General features: G+C 39.8%; 4 protein-coding genes across 14 annotated transcripts; 2 read left to right on the top strand and 2 right to left on the bottom strand.

Annotated features, from left to right (window-relative positions):
- The first annotated feature begins 17 nt into the window (after positions 1–17).
- On the top strand, positions 18–5,412 carry LOC149734527 (sperm-associated antigen 16 protein-like). The gene is made up of 16 exons (XM_089881086.1): positions 18–316; positions 610–656; positions 908–1,009; positions 1,133–1,257; positions 1,473–1,541; positions 1,608–1,676; positions 1,937–2,044; positions 2,365–2,482; positions 2,667–2,849; positions 2,902–3,035; positions 3,173–3,316; positions 3,654–3,839; positions 3,968–4,094; positions 4,338–4,403; positions 4,778–4,904; positions 5,169–5,412. The coding sequence occupies exons 1-16, from the start codon at positions 166–168 to the stop codon at positions 5,342–5,344; spliced, it is 1,932 nt and encodes a 643-aa protein (XP_089737212.1). The 5' UTR covers positions 18–165; the 3' UTR covers positions 5,345–5,412.
- LOC149734526 (pre-mRNA-splicing factor SLU7-like) lies at positions 5,126–10,899 on the bottom strand. Its single transcript, XM_089881085.1, has 13 exons — positions 10,620–10,899; positions 10,095–10,329; positions 9,562–9,671; positions 9,130–9,244; positions 8,687–8,904; positions 8,412–8,479; positions 7,869–8,065; positions 7,443–7,547; positions 6,875–7,022; positions 6,535–6,716; positions 6,285–6,391; positions 6,048–6,147; positions 5,126–5,722 (listed from the first exon to the last, which is right to left on the bottom strand). The coding sequence occupies exons 1-13, from the start codon at positions 10,799–10,801 to the stop codon at positions 5,543–5,545; spliced, it is 1,947 nt and encodes a 648-aa protein (XP_089737211.1). The 5' UTR covers positions 10,802–10,899; the 3' UTR covers positions 5,126–5,542.
- Positions 10,900–11,500: 601 nt separating this feature from the next.
- Positions 11,501–12,295, top strand: LOC149734525 (uncharacterized). Of its 2 annotated transcripts, none has more exons than XM_089881109.1 (3): positions 11,501–11,693; positions 11,759–11,829; positions 11,958–12,197. In XM_089881109.1, the coding sequence occupies exons 1-3, from the start codon at positions 11,555–11,557 to the stop codon at positions 12,054–12,056; spliced, it is 309 nt and encodes a 102-aa protein (XP_089737235.1). In that variant the 5' UTR covers positions 11,501–11,554; the 3' UTR covers positions 12,057–12,197. The 2 variants fall into 2 exon arrangements, with proteins under 2 accessions (XP_089737235.1, XP_089737234.1); XM_089881108.1 differs by having other exon boundaries at positions 11,509–11,693; positions 12,065–12,295.
- Positions 12,296–12,607: 312 nt separating this feature from the next.
- Positions 12,608–25,896, bottom strand: LOC149734524 (uncharacterized). 10 transcript variants are annotated; one of them, XM_089881073.1, is made up of 24 exons: positions 25,809–25,896; positions 24,978–25,245; positions 24,542–24,582; positions 23,846–24,185; positions 23,376–23,513; positions 23,141–23,250; positions 22,259–22,904; positions 21,098–21,956; positions 20,683–20,733; positions 18,932–19,712; positions 18,580–18,694; positions 18,148–18,304; positions 17,706–17,815; positions 17,441–17,504; positions 16,976–17,104; positions 16,656–16,694; positions 16,038–16,272; positions 15,209–15,307; positions 14,638–14,823; positions 14,248–14,433; positions 13,966–14,047; positions 13,612–13,757; positions 13,234–13,278; positions 12,608–12,932 (listed from the first exon to the last, which is right to left on the bottom strand). In XM_089881073.1, exons 2-23 carry the CDS (start codon positions 25,221–25,223, stop codon positions 13,260–13,262), a joined length of 4,779 nt encoding a protein of 1,592 aa, XP_089737199.1. In that variant the 5' UTR covers positions 25,224–25,245; positions 25,809–25,896; the 3' UTR covers positions 12,608–12,932; positions 13,234–13,259. The 10 variants fall into 10 exon arrangements, 9 of the variants coding, with proteins under 9 accessions (XP_089737199.1, XP_089737206.1, XP_089737200.1 ...); XM_089881080.1 differs by having other exon boundaries at positions 14,248–14,379; XM_089881074.1 differs by having other exon boundaries at positions 14,638–14,820.
- Positions 25,897–25,905: the final 9 nt, after the last annotated feature.

Raw genomic sequence — 25,905 nt, 5'->3', positions numbered from 1 at the left:
TTAAGGGCTTAAAATCGCTTAATTCGCAAAGTAAGACTCGTTTTAGGAGTTTTATAAATTAGAAAACCTGATCTTAAATCAAATTATAGATTTTAAAACAAGAACTTGACTGACTTTGTTTCTGGGTCCATCCACTTGTCCCCAAATATCCTAAAGAGCTCCACCATGCGGTTGTCTAGTTGTCCATGGCAACGTGACGCAACAGAAGAAACGCTTCGTTTGTTTTGTTTCTGTTGTGACGTGAATTCTGGAATTTTACAAAGAATAAAGTTAATTATGACGTCAGAAGCTGAAGATGGACCGTTTTTTCTTGAAAGTAAATTAATTGTTGTTGTTGTAATAAATATATTATGGTAGTCTGTGTCACTGTGTGTAGAAAATATGTTACTTTACTCCTAAATTATAACATGTTTATACTCTGGATGGGAAACCAAGGGGTTTAGTACACGGGTGTTGCATACCATACATGGTGGCTTCATACACCTCATGCTTGCTGTTGAGTTGTAACACGGGTGTTGCACACCATACATGGTGGCTTCATACACCTCATGCTCACTGTCAAATCCTAACACACACACTAATCGATTACAATAATGTTATTTTTTACAGAAGTTTCCGTTCTTGGGGATTCTGATGATGAATATCAATATGAAGAGGTTTGTTGAAAGTTGTGGTTTTTAAATTTACAACTCTGTAGGTTTGCACAGCAGAACCGATTTCACAACATTTTGTTATGCTGGCTAAACAACTTAATATCGAACCAAATCTGTGTCAATGTTATTATAGTTTTTTTAAGTTTTAACGTAGCTAAAAACTGAACATTTAAAAAATATTGAGTTTGATTAAATAGCCCGCATTAAACCTTACTTTTTTCAATGTATTTCCTAACCCCAGTATTTGGTCCCAGGTCCCTGTGGACGACCTGAGCGTTGGCTCTACTGATCATCTTGATGGCTTTGATAAAACGATTCTTTCAATCGAGGAATCAAAACAAGATGAAAAAGCTGCCGTGAGTTTTTTGAAAAATCACCCACAAAGTTACAAACATGGTAACTCGTAAGCGGGCATTAGGTGTATGAACATCCGTGTTACATCTTTGAATAATACTTACCAAACCATTATGACATCACAGATCCGCGTAGAGGGCCCTCCAGTGGCCTCGTTGATCCACCGCCCCGAAGTGATCGATGATTTCGTCCGAAACTTTTTGCTTCGAATGGGAATGAAGAGAACGCTTCAAAGTTTCCAAACAGAATGGTTGGTTGGGATGTTTAATGTTTGCATCAGCTGTAAATAATAACATACATAAATTTCGTAACATAAATTTCGAATACGATAGCGAAGATAAAATTAATGAAACAACAAAGAGAAGGAGATAAGTAGCAAAACAACAGTTACATTCTGTCAAAAATAATTTACAGGGTTTTTTGTTTTGTCGAAAAGTTTTATAATTGTTGTTTATGACATCACAGGTACGAGATGCAACAGAAGGGGTTGCTCGGCAACGAGGATATTGGGGTCGTGCCGGATGCTTATTGCAGGTGTGATGTCATAATGTGATGATGTCATAATATTGATGATGTCATAACACTATAATGCATACACAGGAACCAGACACTAGGGGACGAGGTGAAAAGATTGAAATCAGAGTTACAGAAATACATGACGGCTGCAAGGTGAGTATCCCATCTTACCCCTAATAATAGGCACCAAACCTGGGGTGGCAGGGTGGGCAGGCCAACCCTGGAATTTTCCACACTGCATTAATCAGTAAACATTACAACCAATAAGTTAGATTTGTTTCACAGGATTGTGTGTCTAACTATCCCTGCCTCCCCTGTGTTTATATAAGATTAGCGCATGTGCCCAAATAACCCCAACCCACCCCCATTGTTACCCCCATTAACCGCCAGCCACCCCTTACTTACTCCCACAGCAAAGCCAAGGACACTCACGTCAAGTTGCAGAAAGAACGAGATTTCCACCGAATCAACCACAAGAGGGCAGTGCAGGAAAAGAATCGACTAATTACCGATATAAAGAGGTTTGTGATGTCATAAGTAACCCTATGATGTCATAACTGACCCCGTGATGTCATAAGGGACCCCTGTGTTGTAACAATACATTGATAAATATTTTCAATTCTTAATCACAGAAACTGATAAATAAGCAATTCTTAATCACAGAAACTTTTTTATAAATTAGTGACGCAGTTTAACTGACTTTACTTTCCGCACCTTTTATCCCATAGCGTGTTTAACGACTGTTGTTTTGCTGTTTTTTTAATAATATGATCTTTTTGTTTATTGTTTTGAATAAATAATAATTTTGTTGCAATACATTAACACAGAAACGTCCTCCCAGGTTAAAGAAACATTACAATTCATACGAACCAACGTTGAGGGAACTTAAACATAAATACGAGCTCGCTATGAAAGAGAAGATGTTGACCAAGCTGGAGAGGGATCGCGCTGTGGGGCAGGTGGGTGTGGCTGGGGTGTGGTGGGGGTGTGTCAAGTGGGTTGGGGTCGTGTGGTGGGTGTGGCAAGTGGGTGGGGGGGCGTGTATGAGGGGGTCCTTATTACCTGAATAAATGCCCCGAGACTAAACTGTTATGTCATAATGTGCCATGTCACTTAATAATCAGCTAATTATGACATCACAAGGTGACTGGGTTACAAGCTACTTTGCGGAATTTAGAAACGGGTAAGGAGGTTATGCTGCCCCCGGTGTCGGGGTATCGCGCGCAACGATCGGCGAACCGTGGTGGTCCGACACAATCAGCATTGCGCGAAGCTCGGGGGAGTGTAGAGAACAAACGGGAACAGCCGAAAACATCGAACACTCAAGTAAGTGGATCTTACATCTGGTGTGGTTCACCCCCTAACCATATATATACAGGATAGTGAGTTCCCCACAGACTCGAGGGTCAACCCATATTTAACCCACGCCAAGGGACCCCCAACCCACTTAACAAGGACGGGGGGTTTCAGGCAAACGGGGTCAATCAGGGGTCATGACCTTGCAATTAGCAGGTAAATGTAATTTATTATTACATATCTGATTTAATTTTTTTTAATTATTGTTTTTATTATTTTTTTCTAAAAATTCGAAAAAAAATTTTTATATGTTTTTAAAATATCTAAAAATGCATCTCCCTTGTTCCCTCTAGTGTCTCGTTACACCCTCGTAAACAGATCGCGGTAACAACATCCGACGATCACCAGTGGAAGATGTGGGCGGTACCTAGTGGTGATATTATTATGACGGGGGAGGGACACACAGACTGGATATCCGACTCGGATTTCCACCCAAGGTGATGCATGGTGAAGTTGGGATGATAAATAGTGGCCAGTGTTAGAACTATAATATTTTTAAATCACTAGGTTTGACGTTTGAGGTATTTTAAGGCATGACTTGGGTAGAAACACAAAATAGGCCGAGATATATTATCAGCCAAACATTAAAAATGTTAAATTAATCCTTTTAAAAAAGCTCAGATAAACTAATTGGTGATCAGATAAAACAACGAACACGTGCCAATGTTATGATTGTTTGAGCTCTTTCTTAAACATTTATTTTAACAAACATTTTTTTAAACCTGATTAATATTTTTACAAAATATTTAACAAACACTTACCACTGCCCCCCAGTGGAGCGCAGCTAGCGACCTCTAGTGGTGACGCTTGCGTCAAAGTTTGGGATTTCTCGAAAGCTTCGTGTGTGCTCACCTTGCCCGACCACACCCATGCAGTGTGGGGGGTGTCGTGGCACTCGTGTGGCGACTTCCTGGCTTCTTGTTCCATGGATAATACATCAAAGATATGGGATGTACACAGGTAATGTTTCATTCAATACAATGTGTACAAGGTATAGCTGAATTTCTATAAATTGAAACAGTTCATCCCCGAATTTATATATCGAAATATATAAATTTCAATTATTCATGTAAACCTTGCATTTCCAGTGAAAGGTGTCGTTCCACGCTTCGCGGACACGCAGATTCTGTCAACAGTATTCAGTTTCTACATTTCGCGAACACCCTACTAACAGCATCGGCCGATAAAACTTTGTCATTATGGGATGCTCGTACCGTGAGTGGTTGATATGGTTACTTAATATATGTGATATCTGAACATTGGGGTGTATGTGTCCTTAGGCAAGATACCAAACGACAATTGCTGCAACCCAGTGGTCACTAATGGGTTGTACACATTGTCAGCCATACATAACAATCACCCACAAAGTTACATACGTGGTAACTTGAAAAGTACTTTTCATTCATTTATTTAAAGCAACAAGTTCCAATAAATCTGTTTTTTATTTGACCTACGCAGGGACTTTGTGCACAAACATTCTACGGCCATCTTCACTCCGTCAACAATGCCGTATTTAACCTTAAGGTAACTAGACATAGGTGGACTGTTTCACAACTAATAGTGTGGTTTCATAGAAAAAGTAGTCTAACTACCTGTGTTTATAAAAGTTAGGGGTTTACGTAAAGCTAATCAGGGCAAAACCTGGGGTGGCAGGGTGGGCAGATCAACCTCTAATTTTCTGCACTGCATTAATCAGTAAACATTACAATAAGTTAGATTTGTTTTACAGGATTGTGTCTAACTATCCCTGCCTCCCCTGTGTTTAAGCTCGGCACTCCTTTATTGTGATTCCTATAATTATCTAGTTAAACTTTTTTAGATTTTTACGTATTTAACCTTTAAAGTACTTTATCGATGCTCTTTTTACCTAATTCTACACCACTACCCATCACACACAGGGTGATACCATCGGATCGTGCGACAGTTACGGGACGGTCAAGTTTTGGGACGTGCGCCATGTTGCCCCGATGATCACCGTGGATGTGGGACCTCACCCCGCTAATAGGGTCGCGTTTGACCCATCAGGTAAGAGGGGGTCCTAATCTATATGGGTGGGGTAATTGTCAAGGACCTGGGGTTTAGGGCAGAGTTGGCCCATTACCCCAACACCCAGGGTGCTATAACATATTAGTGACTACTGGGTTGGAGCAATGTTCTTTAAGTGTCAATGTCTACAATGGTAGCAGTGTCCAGCCTGGTATTCTATTGGTGAGCCCATTACCCTAATGTACAAAACACAACATTGATTTAATTCAAATTTCATCAAAATTTAATTAAAAACATTTGCAGGCCACCTCCTGGCCGTTGCTAGTAACGACGGAACGATAAAGATGGTTGAAGTTGGTACGAGTGATGTCACAATGCTAGCGGGTCACGACGACGCTGTGCAAGCCGTGACCTTTGACATCGGGGGTCAATTTATGTTAAGCGGGGGGTCAGATGGGAGTATGCGAGTTTGGTCGTAATTGTTGTTGCGTTATTTTAGTAAAAATATGATATCTATTGTTTGTAATAAAAGGTTCAAGCTGATAAAGTGTTTCCAGTGAAAATGTTTCAACAGTGTTTCCAGTGAATAACTAGTAAACCAAGCAGTGTTTCAGGATCAAAAACCAAGCAGTGTTTCCAAGTGAAAACCATAAAACGGTAGTGTTTCCAGATGCGTTTCACTTAGAAATAAACTTAGCCATTGGGTCGTCAGCATCTTGCTTCTTCATCATATAAGCTTCCATTTCATCTTTGGTTGGTTCCCTGATATCAGCCATGCTATTGTATGGACGATCACGTTCATCCAACTTCATTATTTCATTCACTCTTTTCACGCGCTGCTTCTCTTTGTCAACAGCCTGTGTGATTACGAAACTTTTACTTTCGCTTTTCTGTTCTGGGCTAACTTGATAAACATTTGACAAAAATAATGCAAAATATGATTTTATCTCGAAATGTGCGGATTTAGAAATAAAGGGAAAAGTAACGACTGTGATGTCATAATAATAACTTTTACTTTTTCCCACGCTTACAAAATCGAAGAGTAAGAAATAGCGACTCAAATGTCTCAAACATTCAGTTGATTAGCCCACAATGCCGCACTTTGTGTTTCAGACACTATTTAATGAAAACCAATCAAAAACTACTTCAATAATCTAGCCCTTAATTAGTCAAACATCCGACCTGTTTCAACCTTCGTTCCTTTTCAAGTTTCTCTTGTTCCGCTTCACCGAGCATCTTCTTTCGTATTTTTTGATCGGGTGGTGCGTCAGAATCCGAGTCACTGCATTATGACATCATAACTACATAGGCTGTGGTGTGTAGGGCTGGTATGCCTTACTTTAGATGAGAGGGAAAGGGTTCAAGGCTGGATGTCGCTACTATTGGTGTAAATATTTACCCCACAATAAGTAAACAAACCTGCTTGATGAACTTCTCTTTTTTTGCTTCCTTCTCTTTTTCTTCTTCTCTCTCTTTTTTCTTCTCTTTTTTTCCTTCATGTCTTCTTTTAATTTCTCTCTATGTTGCTGTAAACAAACCATACAATAATCCCAAGGTAAATAAATAAACACAGAAACTGCAAAACATTATGAAACTCAACGAAGGATGAATGTAAAACAGTTGAGATGACCTCAGGGACCACAATCCCACCACAATCATCACAACTAACCTGTAGAAGAGACTTTGGTTGATCCTCTTCCCCACTTGTCCCCTCCTCACCCTCCATATCGTCACCCCTGTCACCCCCGTCACCCCCGCTACCCCCACCACCATCTTCCTGGACCTTGTGCTCGATGCCGAGCGCTTTCGTCCACGCTGAATGTTTCTTCTCCAATTTCTCCAACTTTGTTTCTAAAATTAAATAAAATAAACTTTAAAATTCAATAACAAATCAAGATTTTTTTCAAACTTAAAAAAAAACATATTAAAATTTCCCAACTTAAACACCGGTTTTGTAACTTAATTTCATAACTATGACATCACAATTAACGTAAGACATCACAATTCACCTTTCTTATTCTCATTGTTAGTAGTTAATGGTATTTCTATCTTCTTTGTAGCCTTCCCCGCTTCTCCCGTGCAATAACTTTGTTTAACAGTTGAGTGACAACACGCGTAGCCCCAAATACCAGCTTGCCAGTATGATCCCCATACGTGCTGTAATATATCGGGTAATGTTAGAGGCGGTATCACAGAGTCTGTTGTAATGTGTATCTACTGTGGAGGTGTTATCTTTGAAACAGGGTTGCATAACTTGCATGATAATTTTAGCTTGGGGTGCTAAACAACTTCACCCAAGATTTTGTTAGGAATGAATTTATCGTGCTGTGATAAATGATAATGTATATTAGGTGTAAGGGAGGGGATGTTACCCAACATATATTATTGCCTGCATAGCTGTATCAAGGGTGTCTAGAGTTACATATCAATCCAGATATTTAAACACGGGTGACATTATACGTTCTACCACCCCAGTTTTAATTGTTAATAAATTTTACCCAAGATTTTGTTATAAATTAAAAACATTACGATAATGAATTTTAACAAAATGGGTGAATCCCCTGATTAAATACTTACAGTATGATTATTAACATAAATATCTTCAATATATTTAGACTTAGTTTTCGCTTTTTCTTGTCCTTTGATGACGTTTCCTTGTCGCGAGTATTCAACGTAATCTTCCTATAATAGAAATCATATATTAGAATCATATTATTATTGTAGCGCATTGTAACCGAAAGATACCGGGCTCGATGCTCGATATTAAAAGGCACATGTGTCCTTAGGCAAGACACTTAACAGACATTACTGCAACCCAGTGGTCACTAATGGGTTGTAGCACCCTGGGTGTTGGGGTAACGTGCCAACTCTGACCTAAATCTGAGTCACAGTCCCTCGTCCACTTAAAACAAAATCCCTCAAATACCAACCACTATCACATCATTACCCACAGATATCTAACGCTTACATACACATTGTAGAGACACCACAACCCCCACTTACAGTTTGTGCGAGCAACAATTCCTTGGGAGGTGCATCGAGATGTTCCAACCCCCCGTACTTAGCCAGGATTGATTGTTGTTCGTCTTTCTTGAATTCATCTTTCCTCACATGGAACGACTTCTGTAACATCTCTAACCTCGTGGGGTCGGCTTGTAGATGAACTTCGACCCCCCGATCTCCCGCCTCCCATGCGAACACTAGGGGGGAAAGAGAGTGTTGTCATGGTTATAGGTGTAAAAATATTAAAAAAAATTTATTTCAGAATAAATTTTAGGGATTTCAAGTGCAGCGACCTTTTTCTATAAAGGCAAAAAAAAAATTAATAGGAATACTAGAAGAAGCAATATTAACATGCGACGCACACTGAATGTATAAACTATTGTCACAAAAATTTGACATAATAAACTAACTTTTAAAACAAGGGGTGACGTCATGTGTTTTATATTTGTATTTTACTAATAATTTAAAAAAACTTCAGCAATACAAGTACCAAAGCATTATAACCAAACAATAATTGTTACATCATAGAAATCTTATACTTACTTTGCGTGCGAGCCATCGCGTGTGTATCGCCGGTGTGTCGGACAAAGTTATCGCCAGCGAAGTCACCCCTGTATTAAACAAAGGGGGTTATAACTTATACCATCGATCACAATAACAAAGGTCATTTTGAATTAAAAGAGCAAAAAGATTGGAATTACCAGCAAAACGAACAAAACACATTAAGTATAAACCAACCAACACGATTACTCACTCAACCTATAGATAGCAACAAATACAAATGTAACAAAACTATATATTTTATATCCGGCACTCACTCAGCCACAGCCTTTCCACTCCCCTCGTAAGGATTCTCCCTCATCGACCTTGTCTTCGGGTCGTAGTAAGCAGAGTTCGGGTTCAAATTACGTAAATATTTCGCGGTATCCTCCCTGATCCTCAAGTTACGGACCGTGATCCGTTGTTTGCTGTCGAAGTTTGTCCCCGGCATGCTCGCTGCGTCAGCGTATTTGTCCTCGTCGTCTGACCCTCCTTCCTGTGTGATGTCATAATGGATATCAGTGATGTCATAATGGGCATCAGTGATGTCACAGCCGTAGGCATACACAGTACTCAGCGCAAAATACACCGGCACATTCATGCAGGGTAAAGTTTTACAAAAATTTGGAAAATCGATAAAAAACGACATACATAAAGAAGAAACGTTGGCAGGCAACAAATAACTTGAAAGAATTAATATTTAAACAAACATCATGTAAACCTCCATCTTTCCACTGATAAGTTCTTCTTGTAATTTCTTGGCTTTCACCGTTTGTTTTGCGATTTCTATCTTTTTATATTCCTCGATGACCTCCTTGTGTTGGTTCGGATTGTATCTATGATGTCATAATAAGCATTGTTTAATAAACTATTTGAATATTGGATCATTGTGATGTCAATATTTATCCATTTTTAAAAAAATCCCCTTTATTGACAGCCTAAAACATTCCAGCAAAGTCATTGGGATATGCATTGTAACCATAAGATACTGGTTTGCTGCTACCATTGTAACCAGTGGTCACTATTTGATTGTAGCATCCTGATTTTGGGGTGTTAGGGTAATGGGCCAACTCTTGCCTAAATCTCAGACCCCTTTGGCCCCCACACCACCGCCAACTCAACCCCACCCCAACTCAACCCCACCCCAACTCACCCGTTCCATCGATCCCTCTTGCCATCAAAATCGAGGTTAAGATCCGGTTGTAAATGTTCGTCGGGTGCGATTTCTTCCCCTGTGTATTTTGCTCCAACCCTACGCGGTCGCTGTGGTTGGAGGGGATGTTAACACATATGTGCAAGCTATTTACATGGTAGGGCCTATATATAATACAAGTCGTACTTTGGCCCGCCATCTGTGGCTGCTGTGTGCATAATGTACACGAGAACTTTATTCGATACAATGTGCGTTGTGTTTAATGAATATAAACAGAAACAGACTTATGTAATGATATTCATCCATTAAACACCAGTAGATTCGTTTTTTTTACTAAAATATTGGCCAAACTAATATAAACACAGGGGAGGCAGGGATAGTTAGACACACAATCCAGTGAAACAAGTCTAACTTATTGGTTGTAATGTTTACTGATTAATCCAGTGCAAAAAATTCCAAGGTTGGCCTGCCCACCCTGCCACCCCAGGTTTGGCAGCTATGACCTCATATACACCAATTATGACATCACAAACCTCTAAACAATCCCTCTTCTTATGCGTCATCGCTCCACAATTTGCGCACGCCCCTTTTCTGAACTTAGTAGCGATTGGTTTGTCAGCGACCCCCCTTCGATACCAATCGTTCATTTTATTGAACTCCACTTGTTTCTCGGGTTGGCATCGCTGGTGTTTGAGGGAGGCGCGCTGGGAGGGGTCGACGTACCAGGGGACCGTGGATATATATTGGGGTATATGGGGGTTGATGTCTCTGGGGAGGAATGGGATGTTAGAAACAAGATGCGTGTGCTATATATGGAAGGTCATACATTGAGACGCTTTAACTGGATTTAGACCAGAGTTGGCTAGGAACGATAGTAGTTATAACATGGGTGTTCTGTTTCATACATCTCGTGCCCGTTTGCAAATTACCACGTATGTAACTGTGTGTGTAATTGTTGCAAATTACATTCATCCACACAAGAAACAGAACACTTGTATTATAACAACTGTTGTTGCCTCACAATGTGAAGACAAATAAACCATACCCCCCCCACTCACTTTCCCTCCTCATCCACCTCCGCAGGAGCGTTCCCCAACTTCCTCGCTTCCTCCAGCTCCTTCTTCTTCCTCCATTCCTCCCGAGATTGTTTCTTTGGTTCCTCCTCTCTCCTCTTCTCACGTTCCGCATCACTGAGCGGGACAGCCACGTCACGGCTCAATGGTTGCGTGGCAGAAATCATCTTGATCGTATGACGAGATTCAAATCATATTATTTGGATGTTTAAAGAAACTGATAACTCTGAGTATATGAAGACAAATACTTGATTAAATAATTATATGTATATCCCAAACTGTAAAGTATTTAAATGTTTAAATCTATCATCACTGCCTAAATACTGTTATATTTATGACACATTAAAACTATATTTATAGATTATTCAAAGCTATGGTTAACTCTATAGTTACATTGAGGAAAATATTTAAATATATTCAATCAATGATCCCTGATCATCATACTTATCCACTAGTGATAGTGAAGCAAATATACTGTTCCATTAGTTAACTCCTAACGTATTTCATACGTTTTGTTATCTTGTTAACCCTATTTATTCATTGGTATTTCACAACAGAATGAACTGATATTTCCAATATCACAAATCAGCATATACAGATTACATGACTTCCAACAAAAACAAACAAACCATCATCAAAACTAAGCTGCAAAGCTAACTGTGTTCAGATGGTCTCCAATTGTCGGTACTTGGAAACCATATTGTGTCTAAAGTTTAATAAACTTTAAAATCTGAATACGATCTCAAATATAAAGTAAATAAAAAGATAAAACAAACTTTAAACATCTCAAAACAAACAAATTTTCGGTAATGTGTAAAATTTTATAACATTTCTATTTACGTTTCACACCTGACTGATTTTACTCATGACATAGAAATCCCATAAACAAAATATTTTACGTTGTTTATGTCAAAGTCGAGATGTTACGTAAAAATGACGTCAAACAACTTCCGGTTCGTCCGCCACCCCCCACTCTAGAAGAAATAATTGAAGACGTCACAAACGCAAAAGATGACGATTTCGCGTTTGTGTCAATGGCAGATGACGTCACCGAAGAAGGTATGACGTAGACCAGTGTTTCTCTTTCCCAGTGTTGCACATAATAATTATATGTTTCTATACAGAGTTTATTGACGCCAAAGAGGATTCAGATGAAAATGTTGAAATAATGAAAATTGAGGAAAGATATAACGAGGTAGTTTACATTAGAATTTTAATAACTTTTTTTATTTCATTTGTCCGTCCAAAAGTTTACTTTTTTATGATTTTTTATTTTTTTAAATACAACATCATCAAATATATTTATCTTTTTAAATACAATAGTTCGATCAAGTTAATTCGATTATAAAGGAATCAGAAGCAAAAGTTTCGGAAGCTATGCAATATATGCCAACTTTAATGATATCACAATACCATATATGACATCACAGGTGACCAAGTTTCTCTCGACCAATGAGGAACTTTCAGAAGGAAGTTCAGATTTACGAAAACTTTTCGAACAAATTTCGACCAGAGGGCAAATTCTTCGACAAAAAATTAATGAATTAAAAACAATGAAACAGATTAACGAGGACAATGCTTTATGATGTCATAATGCTGATTGCTGACTGTGCAATACTTCTTTGTTTGAATAAAAATACTAACTTATTGTGATGTCATAATAGTCTCTTATTGAAAAGCTTAATTCTAAAACAGCGATTGTTGGGATATATTCCACAACCTCCCTGAATAACATGCGTGTTATTGAACCAAAGTTCTTTAAATTATTTTACTTCTGCATGTCATAATGGTTGTTGTTTGGCTGTTACTTCGTTCTTCTTTTGACTGTTGTTTTGATACAAGAATCGTCAACTTCATGAACAAACCATTTTGTTTTGCTACAAATTCCCTTCTTTCGTTCTTTAAATAACATGATCTTCGTGTTTAAAGAGATTAATATCACGTTTCAACCCCAACAACAACAACAACACAAATATTAGTGAATGTTGTAATACATGTGAGCAGCTATACACACGCACCATAGAAATAACATGATTTTGTATCGAGGCAGTAACGATTGTGATTATGATGTCACAATGCCAACTAATCAATCACAATGACAATTAATTAATTTACACAATTTATAGATGATCTAAAAATATAAAACGCATAAAATACTTGTCCATCACACAACAGCACCGCAGATATATGAAATTGTGTAAAAAGATTTACAAAAAATAGAAATGTGATCATGATTTGCATAAAAAACTGGAAACACTGCGAAGTTTTTAACTGGAATCACTGGAACATCATCTGAAACTAAGGATTGTGATGTCATAATGGTGGTGTATGATGTCATAAATGGGTATTGTTATGTAATAAGAGAATAGGCACCAAACCTGGGGTGGCAGGGTGGGCAGTCCAACCCTGGAATTTTCTACACTGCATTAATCAGTAAACATTACAACAATAAGTTGGATTTGTTTCACAGGATTGTGTGTCTAACTATCCCTGCCTCCCCTGTGTTTATAGGAGTTTGGTGCCTATTATGATGAAACTATGGGTTGCTATGGACACTGTGACAACATTGAAATATTATTATGATATTTCTATGTTTTACCTTATATAACATTTCTATGAATCCGGTCAACGAATGTTTCCGAAACTGCCACATAGAAATAATATAAACATAAATATTTCAAAATAATAATTCATGCAATTATTACGACTACTGATTATTATGTCACAATCACAGTGACCCTTAGTAACCCATGCGATTATTACATCATATTCATTGGCGTCAACTTTTTTAACAACACAGGGAGGCAGGGATAGTTAGACACACAATCCTGTGAAACAAATCTAACTTATTGGTTGTAATGTTTACTGCTTAATGCAGTGTGGGAAATTCCAGGGTTGGCATGCCCACCCTGCCACCCCAGGTTTGGCGCCTACACCACATCATGCCAACCCCCAGCCACCAGCGCACCACACTCACCGATTTTTCGCCGCCTTCTTGTTGTTTTCTTTCAAGTCTCTCATCCAGTCATTATTACCCCGGGGATTCCCCCCTGGGTGCTTCCTACCAGGTGGGGGGTTCCCCTTAGCCATCAACTTGCTCGGAAACATTTGTTTACGTTGCGGCTGCAAAGAAACCTGAGGTTTAAGGGGTGTTCACCAATGTTTTGTTTTTTACAACCTATGTCCCCTTACATTGGGAGTTATTTGACATTTATCCAAAACTTGTTATAACGACTGTCGTTTCGCAGCTAATTCCTTTCTCTTTGTTGTTTTAATTAATTTGATTTTCGCTATTGTTTTCGTAGAGACGTAGACAACCATTACCACCCACCTGTTCAAAGTCGCTATTATACGACGTAGCTTTCCGCACATCGCGCTCGTACTCGTTGATGTCGAACTCTCGACGCTTATCTCTACATAGATATCATATATTAAATTTATGTATAGGCGCCAAACCTGGGGTGGCAGGGTGGGCATGCCAACCCTGGAATTTCCCACATTGCATTAATCAGTGAACATTACAACCAATGTATTAATTAAAGAATTAAGTTCGATGGTCATTGTATCCTTGCGAATATAACGTCCACAAAATCAACAAACATAGAAATCTTACTTCCAGCGAGGGTCGTTCACCCATGCGCGACGCGTCACATGATCATCATCGTTGGCACGACGACGACGAAACTCTTCAACCCAATCGGGTTCGTCTGAATGTGGGTCACGAGAACGGGGGTAGGGGGGTTCCCTGCGTGGGTAGTCCTCGGGGTGGTGTTTGTACGGGCTTACTGCTCGATGGTAGCTGAGCAGGGGATATTGTTAACTTCATATTAGTTACTTGAATATGTATTGTATATGATGTAGCTGCTCAGTATATTGTATGAGTTGTTTTGTATTTATTTTATACTCATGGCAGAACATTTAAAACTTAGAATATCCGTGTTATAACGACAGTCGATGATTCGGCGTGCAAGCACCTCACCCATATATAATATTAAACACTCACATATCACGCTGTGATTTCCTTGCCCGCTCATCGCGATCAAGTTCCCTCTCACGTGATCGTTCACGAGGTTCAATCTCACGATCACGTGATCGCGACCTCCCTCTTCTTCGTGATGGACTCCCGTGATCACGCCGATCATGATCGTCACGTGATCGACCATGAGAACGACCTCGACGATCATCCCTGCTGGTGAACGACATTTATACAATATTACCTCATCCTTATATAATGGTGAGGAGATAAACAAGCCAACTAACATTCGTTACACATGTTCAAAATTAGATAACTTCTGCGAATCTGACCCTGATCCGGTGCTGATATGGTTGAACGATTCTTGTATAGTAAAATACAGTAATGATCTGGTGCTACGAAAACGAAACCAACAAAAATTAAGTCCAACCACTAGTTATTAATAGAGATACATATTTCGCCTAAATGGCATCGTCAGTCTTTAAAGTCTCTTATTCAAATAAAATGATTAAAATTAGATTATTTTTATTTACGATCTTTCATCCCCTTTTTTCCAAAAAAGAATGGGTCAAATCCCCAACCACACCCCCACCACACCCACCTCCTCTCTCTCCTTCCACTCCCATCACTCTCCTCCTTCCTCCCGGTAACCGTGGAAGATGAAAGGACCGATGTCCGACTGCTTTCAACCGGAGATGCTCTGTATGTATAATAACATTGTACGAGTTGACCCATTACCCAAACACTCAGGTTGCTGCAACCCATTAGTGACCACTGGGTTGGAGTAATTGCCGTTAAGTGTCTTGCCCAAGGACACATATGCCTACCAGTGTCGAGCATTCAACCCGGTATCGTTCAATTACAACGTAAGCGTCCAACCACTGAGCCACGGCACCAGCACGATAACAACATCTACCCCTCCCCCCCCTCATGGGGTTTGTATAAGTATTTATACCCCTATCCCCCCTATATAAACAACCCCCCCCCCCTATATAAACAACCCCCACCCCCCCTATATAAACAACCCCCACCCCCCCTATATAAACAACCCCACCCCCCCTATATAAACAACCCCCACCCCCCCCTATATAAACAACCCCCACCCTCCCCTATATAAACAACCCCCACCCCCCTATATAAACAACCCCACCCCCTATATAAACAACCCCCACCCCCCTTATAAACAACCCCCACCCCCTTATAAACAACCCCCACCCCCCTTATAAACAACCCCCCCCCCCTTATAAACAACCCCCACCCCCCTTATAAACAACCCCACCCCCCCTATATAAACAACCCCCCCCCCCTATATAGCCCCCACCCCCCACCCTATATAGCAACCCCCTTATAAACAACCCCCACCCCCTATATAAACAACCCCCACCCCCTATAAACAACCCCCACCCCCCTTATAAACAACCCCCACCCACCTGTTAGCCTTAGGTTTACTCTTCTCATAAATCTCATGATTCTTGGTTGACTTGCTGTTAATAATACGATCCGCGTTTTTATCGGGTAAATTCTCTGGCTGGGGTTTCTTCTTTGTGGGTGAGGGGGTACGCCCCATACGGGTGAGGGCCACAACTGACTTTAGTGCACGGTCCTGTTTCTTGGCCGCACTGCGCACCGCGTTCTCACGGGCAGACTTGAACTGCCCCAGAAGGTCTGTGGATGGAAATTGCTGGTTTATATCGTTTGGCACCAAATTAATATTTTGGTTTATGTTTGCAAAAGTGAATACACCAGGAACACATTGCAACATTTGACGTGGAATTGGAATTGGAGGTTTAACAGTTGAAGCGAGTGGGAACAAACTATAATGTCCTGAGTTCGATGCCGCCCAGTGGAATAAATATTTCTTTTAATAAGAGACAGGGAAAGTTAGAATTAAGGTAGCGGGTACTTTGTTACGAATGTCTTCATGATGTTTGGTTTCAATTAATAAAAAACAACATTCAGTAATTACAATAAATACAACCAACAAACAGACAATGCATGCAATTGTTGTGATGTCATAATAAATAAATGTGATGTCATAATTACCGCACCTGATCCAATTGATTGCTTAGGCTTTGGAGGGGAATTCCCTATGATGAAAAAAGGAGTCGTAACATTAATAACAAAGTTTGGCGTCAAGTGGTGCGTTGATTATTGTCATGCAAACATTGAAACAACCATGCTTAACATAGGCGCCAAACCTGGGGTGGCAGGGTGGGCAGGCCAACCCCTAATTTTCTGCACTGCATTAATCAGTGAACATTACAACCAATAAGTTAGATTTGTTTCACAAAATTTGTATGTGTCTAACTATTCCTGCCTCCCCTGTGTTTGGCCCCATGTTTATGACATCATGATGACATCACAATACCTGTATAAGTTGGTGGGTGTTTCTTATTATTCACGGGTTCCGTGATATCGGGGAGGGGGGTGGGTTTCGTTACGTTGGGGTCCGGAACCTTGAAAACTATTTTCGACTTTTGTTCCGGAAGTTTCTTGTCTGCAACGATTGTCTATATTAGGTTGGGGTAAGATGGTCCAGTAGGTTGGGGTAGGATGGGACATCTTTTCATTCTATTTTCTCGTCCCATTTGGTAGTAAACAAAGAATATCTATAGAATTATAAAACCGTATCCTCACGACTTTAAAAGAGCGATGACAAAAGTTTGATGACATCACAGCCCATAAAGTTCCCCACAGCATCACACCATTAGTTTCTATTGTGGAAAATGTGCGACTTGGCGCATTTTAGGCTTGTCGTGGCAGGTTAAGCTCCGTGTCAATTATGTTGCCATGGAGATGCGGGGTGAATTTTTAAAAACGCAAATATTTTTACCTTCTTTAACTTTCACTTCATCTTTGGTCGACCTTTTCACCTTTGAACCCTCGTGACCTTTCACCTAAATTCAATGTAAATAATATTTAAACCATAGACATCATATATTAACATAGAAACATCATACAAAACCATAAAAACATTATTTTAAACAATAAACATAAAATGTAATCTTTAGACATAATATAAAACCCCAGGCAACAAAACCATAAAAATACGATTTGAAATTATAGAAACATCATATAACACCATAAAAACCCAATACCTTAGGAGGGGTTGTAATGTTCGTTTGTTGCACGGTGATCGGCGATTGTCGCACGTGACGTAAATCGTTTGTTGTAACCGTGATCTCATAATCAGTATTGTCATCATTGTCTATGAAACAAAAAAATAAACTTTATGACGTAATAATAGCGTGTGTGTAAATATAACGAGGTGAAACCAAGCGCTTGTATCTAACCCAGAGGTTAGTGGTTCAAGACTCGTCGCTGCTACCATTGTGGGTGTATGTGTCCTTGGGAAAGACACTCAACAGTAATTGCTTCAACCCAGTGGCACTAATGGGTTGTACACATTATCAGCCATACATAAAAATCACCCACAAAGTTACATATGCGGTAACTTGTAAACGAGCACGAGGTGTATGAAACATTACAACTACCCACCAACCCCCCATATGCACCCACCAACCCCCCATATACACCCACCATCATCAACATTAATAAGATTCCCCGAACTCGATTGTCTCGTTGGAGGTTTACGTGACGGCATTCCTTTCGCCACACGGAGGCGATCTTTAGAGTGGGCGTGGCTCAGCGGGTGATTCTCATTGGCCGGTTGTGGGGGGTTACCCTGATCAGGTACCTACATAGAAATGTTATAAATAATCTTCTAATTTTTTAGTATTGTGCCCATGTTTGAAAACAAACACAGAAGTTACTTGTCCATTCCATTTAAATAAGAAACTGACAATGCCATTTAGGGCGAAATATGTCTCTCCTATTATACAGTTTGTTGGAAATGATTTTCTAGCACCAGTTCCTGACAGTAGTTATTCCTGCATTAAGGGCATTTTAAAAAAGTTCTTAATTCAAAGTTCTTCAAAATTAGAAAAAGTCCTAAACTACAAACACACCCACCTCCGAATTATTCTTGATTGAATTCCTCATTGGTTTCCTGGGAGGCGATTGTTTGCGAACAATCGGTTGATTGTTCAACTCATTGTTTAGCCCGTCTCCTGGTTGTCGCTCGTATCTATGAGGTCATAAACATAACATAGACATCTTATATTTATGACGATGTCTTGTCGGACAGCAACAAAATAGGAAGAACTATTTTTACCATAATTATATATATATTGCAGTTGTGAAACATAGATATCTTATGTTCAGATCGGGCGAAACGATGTTGCAATAATATTTAAAAGCCATTTCTAATTATACGTTAGTAAGCACAGATATTTAGCACATAGACATCTTATATTAAATTTACCCATAATCCTTCTGGTACCCTGCTGGTTCGGCTCGTCGCATCTGGCCACTAGGGGGTTTGTTCCCCCACAGGGACTTCCCCTTCTGTGGGGGCGGGGTAGGGGCGTCGACATCGATTCCCTCAGAGCTATCTTCATCATCAGGGTCATAAGGGTGACGAGGTGGGCGGGGGAAGCCATGAGTGTCGTCACTTCCTGGTGGGGGCTCACGGTATGGGTGATTGTCGTAGCGAGTATTATGGGGTAAGGAGTGGTCTCTGGGGGGTGGGGGTGAATTAGGGGGTGGGGGCTGTGGCCAGTCGTCGTTGTCAAAGTTTTGGGGAGGGGGTTGCCGGTTATATTGGTCGTAACTTCGTGTGACTACGTCTTCTTTTATTTCTTGCTGGTTTGTGAAACTGCGATAACTTTTGGCAACGACGCTCGGGACATAGTTGGATTCATCGTCCGAGTCTTGAGGTTTTGTGGGGTTGTTGTTGGGGTAGTATGGGGGGTTAGGGTGGGATGGGTAGGCCTGGTGGGGCTGAGGGGGTTGTTTGTATGATTGGGAGTGGTTGGGGTGGGTTTCTTGGGGTTTGTAGGCTTGGGGTTGAGGTGGGTAAGACTGGGGTGACTGGGATTGGTTAGGGTGGTGCTGTTGGGGTTGGGGTGGGTAAGTTTGGGGCTTATGAGGTTGTGGGTTAGGGTTAGGTGCTTGGGTGTATGAACCCCGTTGTGAATCGGATGGTTGGGGGTTGGGTTGAGAAGGTTGGTTGTATGGGTGGGGGGGTTGGGTGGAGTCTGGGGCTGGGGAAATATAAATATTGTTATATATAATGTATATTATGGTGGGGTAAGATGAAACACAATACATATAATGGTGTCGCTATAGACGCCTAATCAGCGTTTTGGGGGATTGTTCAGGGTATGCATGACATGAAATAGGTTAGTTGAAGTAACTGCATGTCACGCATGTACTCGAATAAATGATGATGGTGTCCTATTCCTATGTGAATGGCCTTGGTACATACTACTCACAAAAACAGTTTAAGTTTCCCTGGTTTTCAATACGAAAGTTTTTTTCGAAAAGATAGTCAGTAGCAATTAAGCACAAATTAGTTCAAACAATCTACTATTAATTGGTGCAACTTGTTTCAAACATGATTAAGTGTTGGACAATAAAACACAAAGTCTATAAGTTACAACACAGTTGGAACCCAATGTATTATGATGGCAATATAATACGCCATTATAATAGACAGCTGTATCCTTTACTATAGTAATGTATTGTCTGCTATATATATGGTGTTATAAGAGAAAACTATCCAATGTTTGTTTGTGTTTCATTATAATATGGCTTATAGACACCAAACTTATATAAACACAGGGGAGGCAGGGATAGTTAGACACACAATCCTGTGAAACAAATCTAACTTATTGTTGTAATGTTTACTGATTAATGAAGTGTAGAAAATTAGAGATATGCCTGCCCACTCTGGAACCCCAGGTTTGGTGCCAATGGGAGGATATTATTTTAATGTCTTTCATCACAACATTACAATAATTTGTCACGTTTTCAACCATAAATGCTTTACATAAGTAGGCATTGGAACATAATACGTTCATCCACTTAATAATATGCCTACGGCAATATAGCATTCACATTACAATTATAACTTCATGCCTCCATGCATTGTTTGTATATAACCAAACACTAATCACTCGCATGCATTTAGTTTGCTTTCAATTAACTCATCATCATCTACGATGTATTTACATGGTAATGTGTGTTCTTCATAATGCTCCAACCGGTACGGCCCGTGGTTCACTATCGCAAACACCATGAATATATAAGTTAACATAATGGCGTAGATGTGATCAAGTTCCAGGGGTTGCAGCAACCAAAAGTGGGTTTGTATTATTTAAGAATATATTTAGTGATGAACTGCTTTTACAATTTGAAAATGTAAAGGTTGATGCAACCCTGAAAAAGTCCTGTTTTAAAGGTTATCGTTTATTGCAATTTTCGTCTCTTCGTTGTTTTAATTAACAAATTTAATCAGAATTTTAAACAAATTTAATTAATGTTTTGATAACCACTTCTATACAGTAATACACCACCTAAATTACAACACCATAACATAGCTTTTTATACCCTTAACTATACCACCACATAGCTATACACCACATACCTTGTTGCTTGCTTGGGTATTTGATCCCAACCACCATTGGATTATTAAGGTGGTCGCCCGAATAACTCGATCGTAATCTCCCATCGTTACTTGGTGGGATATCAAGGTTGTACATACTCTGGCTGTGTTGGGGGGGTGGGGGTAAATGGGGTAACCCCATCCCACCCCTTCTATCTTCACCCATAGGTGGGGTATGCTGTGGGGGACCCCTTTGTTGGGTGAACCCCCCTCGAACCCCATCTTGACCCCGATCATTGGGAAATCCCCTTCTGTTGTCATTGGGTATTCCCCTATCATCGTTAATTGGCCCCACTTCTTGGGGGAATTTCCTCGCATCACCTGGACCCCTTTGTTGGGGGATTACCCTTCTAGTGTCAATATTTTGACCCCGATCTTGGGGTAAACCCCCTCTTTCATGGTTAAACCCCTTATCTTCGCGGTGACCCCTATTACCATCGTGCCCCCCTCTGTTTCCATCTTGCCCCCTCTCCTGGTGAATCCCCCTGTTGTCATAACTTGGTTCCCTATCCTTGGGAAATCCCCTTCTGTTATCGACCGGCATTCCCCTATCATTGGGGAATCCCCTCCTACCATCCTCCAAAGGGCTTCTGGAGACTCCCCTAGAATTTTCCCCTGGTGGTAAATCCTGGTTCGGGGAAAACCCCCTTCTAGGGAATTGTTGCTCCTCGTATCTTTGACCACTAGTTGGCGACATTGACCCTCGATCCGAGGTCACACGGGGTCGGGGCGGTACGGGCCGTGCATTGTTGTACCGATTAGCCCCATAACTCATGGAGGTTGGGGGTAGGGGTACCGGGGCTCCGGGTTTGTCAAATAAGTTCTTTACGGCACGAACTCCCTGTGTTTATAACGTGGGGATTTGGTGGAATAACGTTTAAAGGGAAATAATTGTTAAAAGATTCTGTTGCTCTATCATCCACAATATAATATTTACAAAAAGTTTATTCACCAAGAATAATTTTTTATTTTTTAATGAGCCATTCGCAGTTTCGCTGTACGAGAGCTTGTACTTAGACTTGCATGGTGTAATGAGACAAGTATATCACTACTTAACACTTTTTAAACTGGGGAAGACAAAAAAGTTTATATATAGCCTATTTTACTTGAATAACTAACAAACCAACCATAAAGTTAAATCACCTTGATTTGTGAACTATCCACCCCTGAGCCTTCATTCGAACGACTATGGTGGCTGTCATTCGGTTTCTGGAGCGTCCAGTGGCTATGTTGTTGTTGTTGTTGTTGTTGTTGTGGGTAATTATCCTGTTGGTAACTTTGTTGATAACCATTGCCGTAGTCTTGTGGTTGGTTCCGATACTTCTGTTGTTGTGGTTCATTATTGTTGTAACTTTGCCGTTGTTGCTGAGGTTCATTATTATAAGTCTGCTGATATTGCTGTTGTTGTTGTTGTTCATTATAACTTCTTTGTTGTTGGGAGTAATTATCTTGTTGAAAATTCCGCTGTGGTTCAGTGTTGTAGCTTTGTTCTTGTTTGTCATTGTTATAACTTCGTTGCTGTTGTTGATATTCAAACTGTTCGTTGTCGCCGAACTCCCGTTGCCATGGTGGCGAGCTTGGGCCACTAGGTGTCCTCCTTTGACCACCCGGTGGCAGTCTAGGTTTCTGTGCTAGGTTGGGTTTAGCCCCTCCTAGTGGTCGCTGGCCGTCGTACGATCGTTCGGTGTGGGTTGAAGCAGAACCGTACCCACTGCTATCGTCACGGTAACCACCACTAGAGGCAACGGTGACACCCAAGTAACCGTGGTAACCGCCAGAGTCTTTGTTTCTATTAATAAAGTAATAATTAGAATCTGTGATGTCACAATGCAAGAGGCAATGGGTTCAAGGCTCCTTGCTGCTACTATTGTGGACGTAAGTGTCTCCCATAAAATGGCCGTAATTCCTCCCAAATATCTCAATTGAAAACCGCATGCCACTGTTTCTATGAGTTACTACATGGCTGTAAATGAACTTTTAAAAGTCGCCAAAATAATCCCCTACAAATAGGTTCATTCATAATACCTGTTGTTGGGGATATCCCTGTTGTGATACGCGTTACCCTGTTGTGGGTAACCCCCTGGGTATGGTTGGGGTGAAGAAGGGTGTTCCATAATAGGGGTAAGGGGGTGGGTCTGCGTAAAAGGTGGGTGAATTATAGATATCAAACATAGGGAACATTGTTTTCTAAAATAGTAAAATACAAAGACGTTGCAAATATAATCCTAGATATAAAAATTAATCTTTTTTCATAACTCACCCTGGTGGGACTTGATGCCGGCCCCCCTTCACCCAAGTAAGGTTGTGGATTAAGGGTGGAAGGAGGGGGTCTCCCTTGTACTGGGGGGTCAACCTTGGCCACGATGCCAAACACAGCTATCCCGTTGTTGTTGCGTGTCTGTGGGGGAATGTTATATCAGCATTTGTCTCTAATACCCATACTTTGCATTTTTTTAACATTTCATGAAAATGATCATTACCTTACACCAGGGAAAAACAATGTCTACCCGGAGTCTACGAAAACACAACGGGTTTTTAATTCATAACAAGAAGTTTATACTGAGTCAATATTTCAAAACGTTACATTGTCAATTTTCTTTGTTTTTAAACTTTTTGCTGTTGTTGTGTGTATGATAATAAACATAACAATACAGCAATTATAGTTAGAATCTTACACAAATCGTTGCATCATTAGTCAAGACATAGTTGCAAAACACCAAACATACTTACAGCAGTTTGAGCGAGCAGCTTTGGTTGTATTGCATTTTCCCTATAACCTTCGTCCCTGTGTGTGGGGTGGGGTTGGGGGGCGTGGGGCCTCGTGTAGTTGGATTGAGGGCCATTGTGGGGCTGTGGGTCGTCATAGGGACGAGTGTGGTTCGGCAGGGGGTCATGAGGTCGCGGCAAAGGGTCATTATGGGGTCGTTGGTCATCATACATTCGGTTATAGTTAGTTTGGTTATACTCGTTGTAGTTCGGTTGTTCATTTATGGAGTTCAAACGTTCATTGTTGGGTTGTTGGTTTGTACGTTGTTCATATTGTGGTTGATATTCATTCCTGCTGTCATACCTTTTATATAAGGTTTCAATGCTTTATAATGTATAGATAATATTCAATGGGCTCAGCTTTTATAAATGATAGAATTATCTTTTAATGCTCTTAAAGTAATAAACAATTAAAGATAAGAAGATTGGAGAATCTTTATAAACACAGGGGAGGCAGGGATAGTTAGACACAAAATCCTGTGAAACAAATCTAACTTATTGGTTGTAATGTTTACTGATTAATGCAGTGTAGAAATTGGGGGTTGGCCTGCCCACCCTGCCACCCCAGGTTTGGCGCCTAAAATAAATTCTACTACGTCTGATTCCCAGCATACACTTCACCAACCCCATATTGCCCACCATGTAATATCAATGCATTACCTTTCATCCTCCCTCCTATATCCTCCCTGGTAGTCAGTATCCTGTGGAAATAATTGGGTTCAAAACTTTAAATACAAGAAATAAATAAACTAAATAAGAAATATATATATGGATTATCTGTTTAATACGATCTCGAAGATCAAATTAATTAAAACAATGAAGAAAAGGAAATTAGCAGCAAAACAAGAGTCGTTAAAACAAGCCTAACATATAAATTAACTCACATTGATTCTATTTGAATAAAACACTGATAGTTCCATTCAGGTGAAAGATATACACATCTCTTATATATTAAAATTAATTGAACTTTATTTTTGTCCTCTATGTTTTCCCACCAGATCTTAACCCATATTCAGTTGTGTTCATGAAAACAACACATATATGTTCATTGGAAGAAAAGTTTGCGCAGTTGTAACTAACAACTAAAACAACTCACGCGTTGATTATTCGTTGGTCGTTCGTATCGCTCGTTGTTGTAATTACTCCCACTAGTGGGAGGTGTTGTGTATTGTTCCTGGTATCCTCGTTGTTCGTAACCATGGTTACCTTGTTGTTGTTGTGGTTGGTTGTCATGGTAACCACGTTCGTTCCATGAATCGCGTTGGTTACCTCGGTAACGATCGTCGTAACCACGTGAATCGTAACGGGGATTCCCCGATTGATAATAATCAACGTCGGCCATCTTGTTAGTACCTACGGCTCATCTGGAATAAGGTTTATATCAAAATATGAATAAAAAAAATCAAATATAAAAAACAAACAAATAATATCAAGGTAGAACATTGTGGTGATGGAATGAGAATTTTGTTTTTTTCCACAATCTGCGCAACTTAACTTATTCTTAAACCATCACATGTCATTTGTAATTATTACTTTAGTTAATTTACAAATAAAAGCAACAAAACCTTTATTCCAGAATTAAAACAAAATAATCATAAACATGATCTAATGTGTTCCATGAAGTTTATTTCTTTTTTTACACAAATTTACATTTTATTAAAAGTTAAAACGTACATTTTGATAATGCTATTTTATTGAACAAGATTAACCCGTCATAATATACCAATGCATTATAATGACAACTAACATTGAATAAAATAAATATTCTGTAACTCGCAACTTTTCGCTGAGCTGTCAATCATCTTCACATACATAAATAAACATAAAAGTTTTACTTATTTCCAGGCGGAGTAAGCGAAATATACAACTATAATGAAGTAAATGACAATATATATCAATATTAAGAATAAATATTCGCTAAATTTACCTAAAACTTCAAAACTTTCGATGTTTTTGCAGAAAAACAAAAATTTATTTTTTTCCAAAATTCTGGAAAAGCTTTATGCAGTGAAGCGGAACCAACG

Source organism: Ciona robusta, chromosome 7 (genome assembly GCF_009617815.1).
Source record: "Ciona robusta chromosome 7, ASM961781v2".
NCBI classification, from domain to species: domain Eukaryota; kingdom Metazoa; phylum Chordata; class Ascidiacea; order Phlebobranchia; family Cionidae; genus Ciona; species Ciona robusta.
The sequence above is the reverse complement of the archived record's forward strand: the minus strand, read 5'-3'. Positions and strand labels throughout refer to the sequence as shown.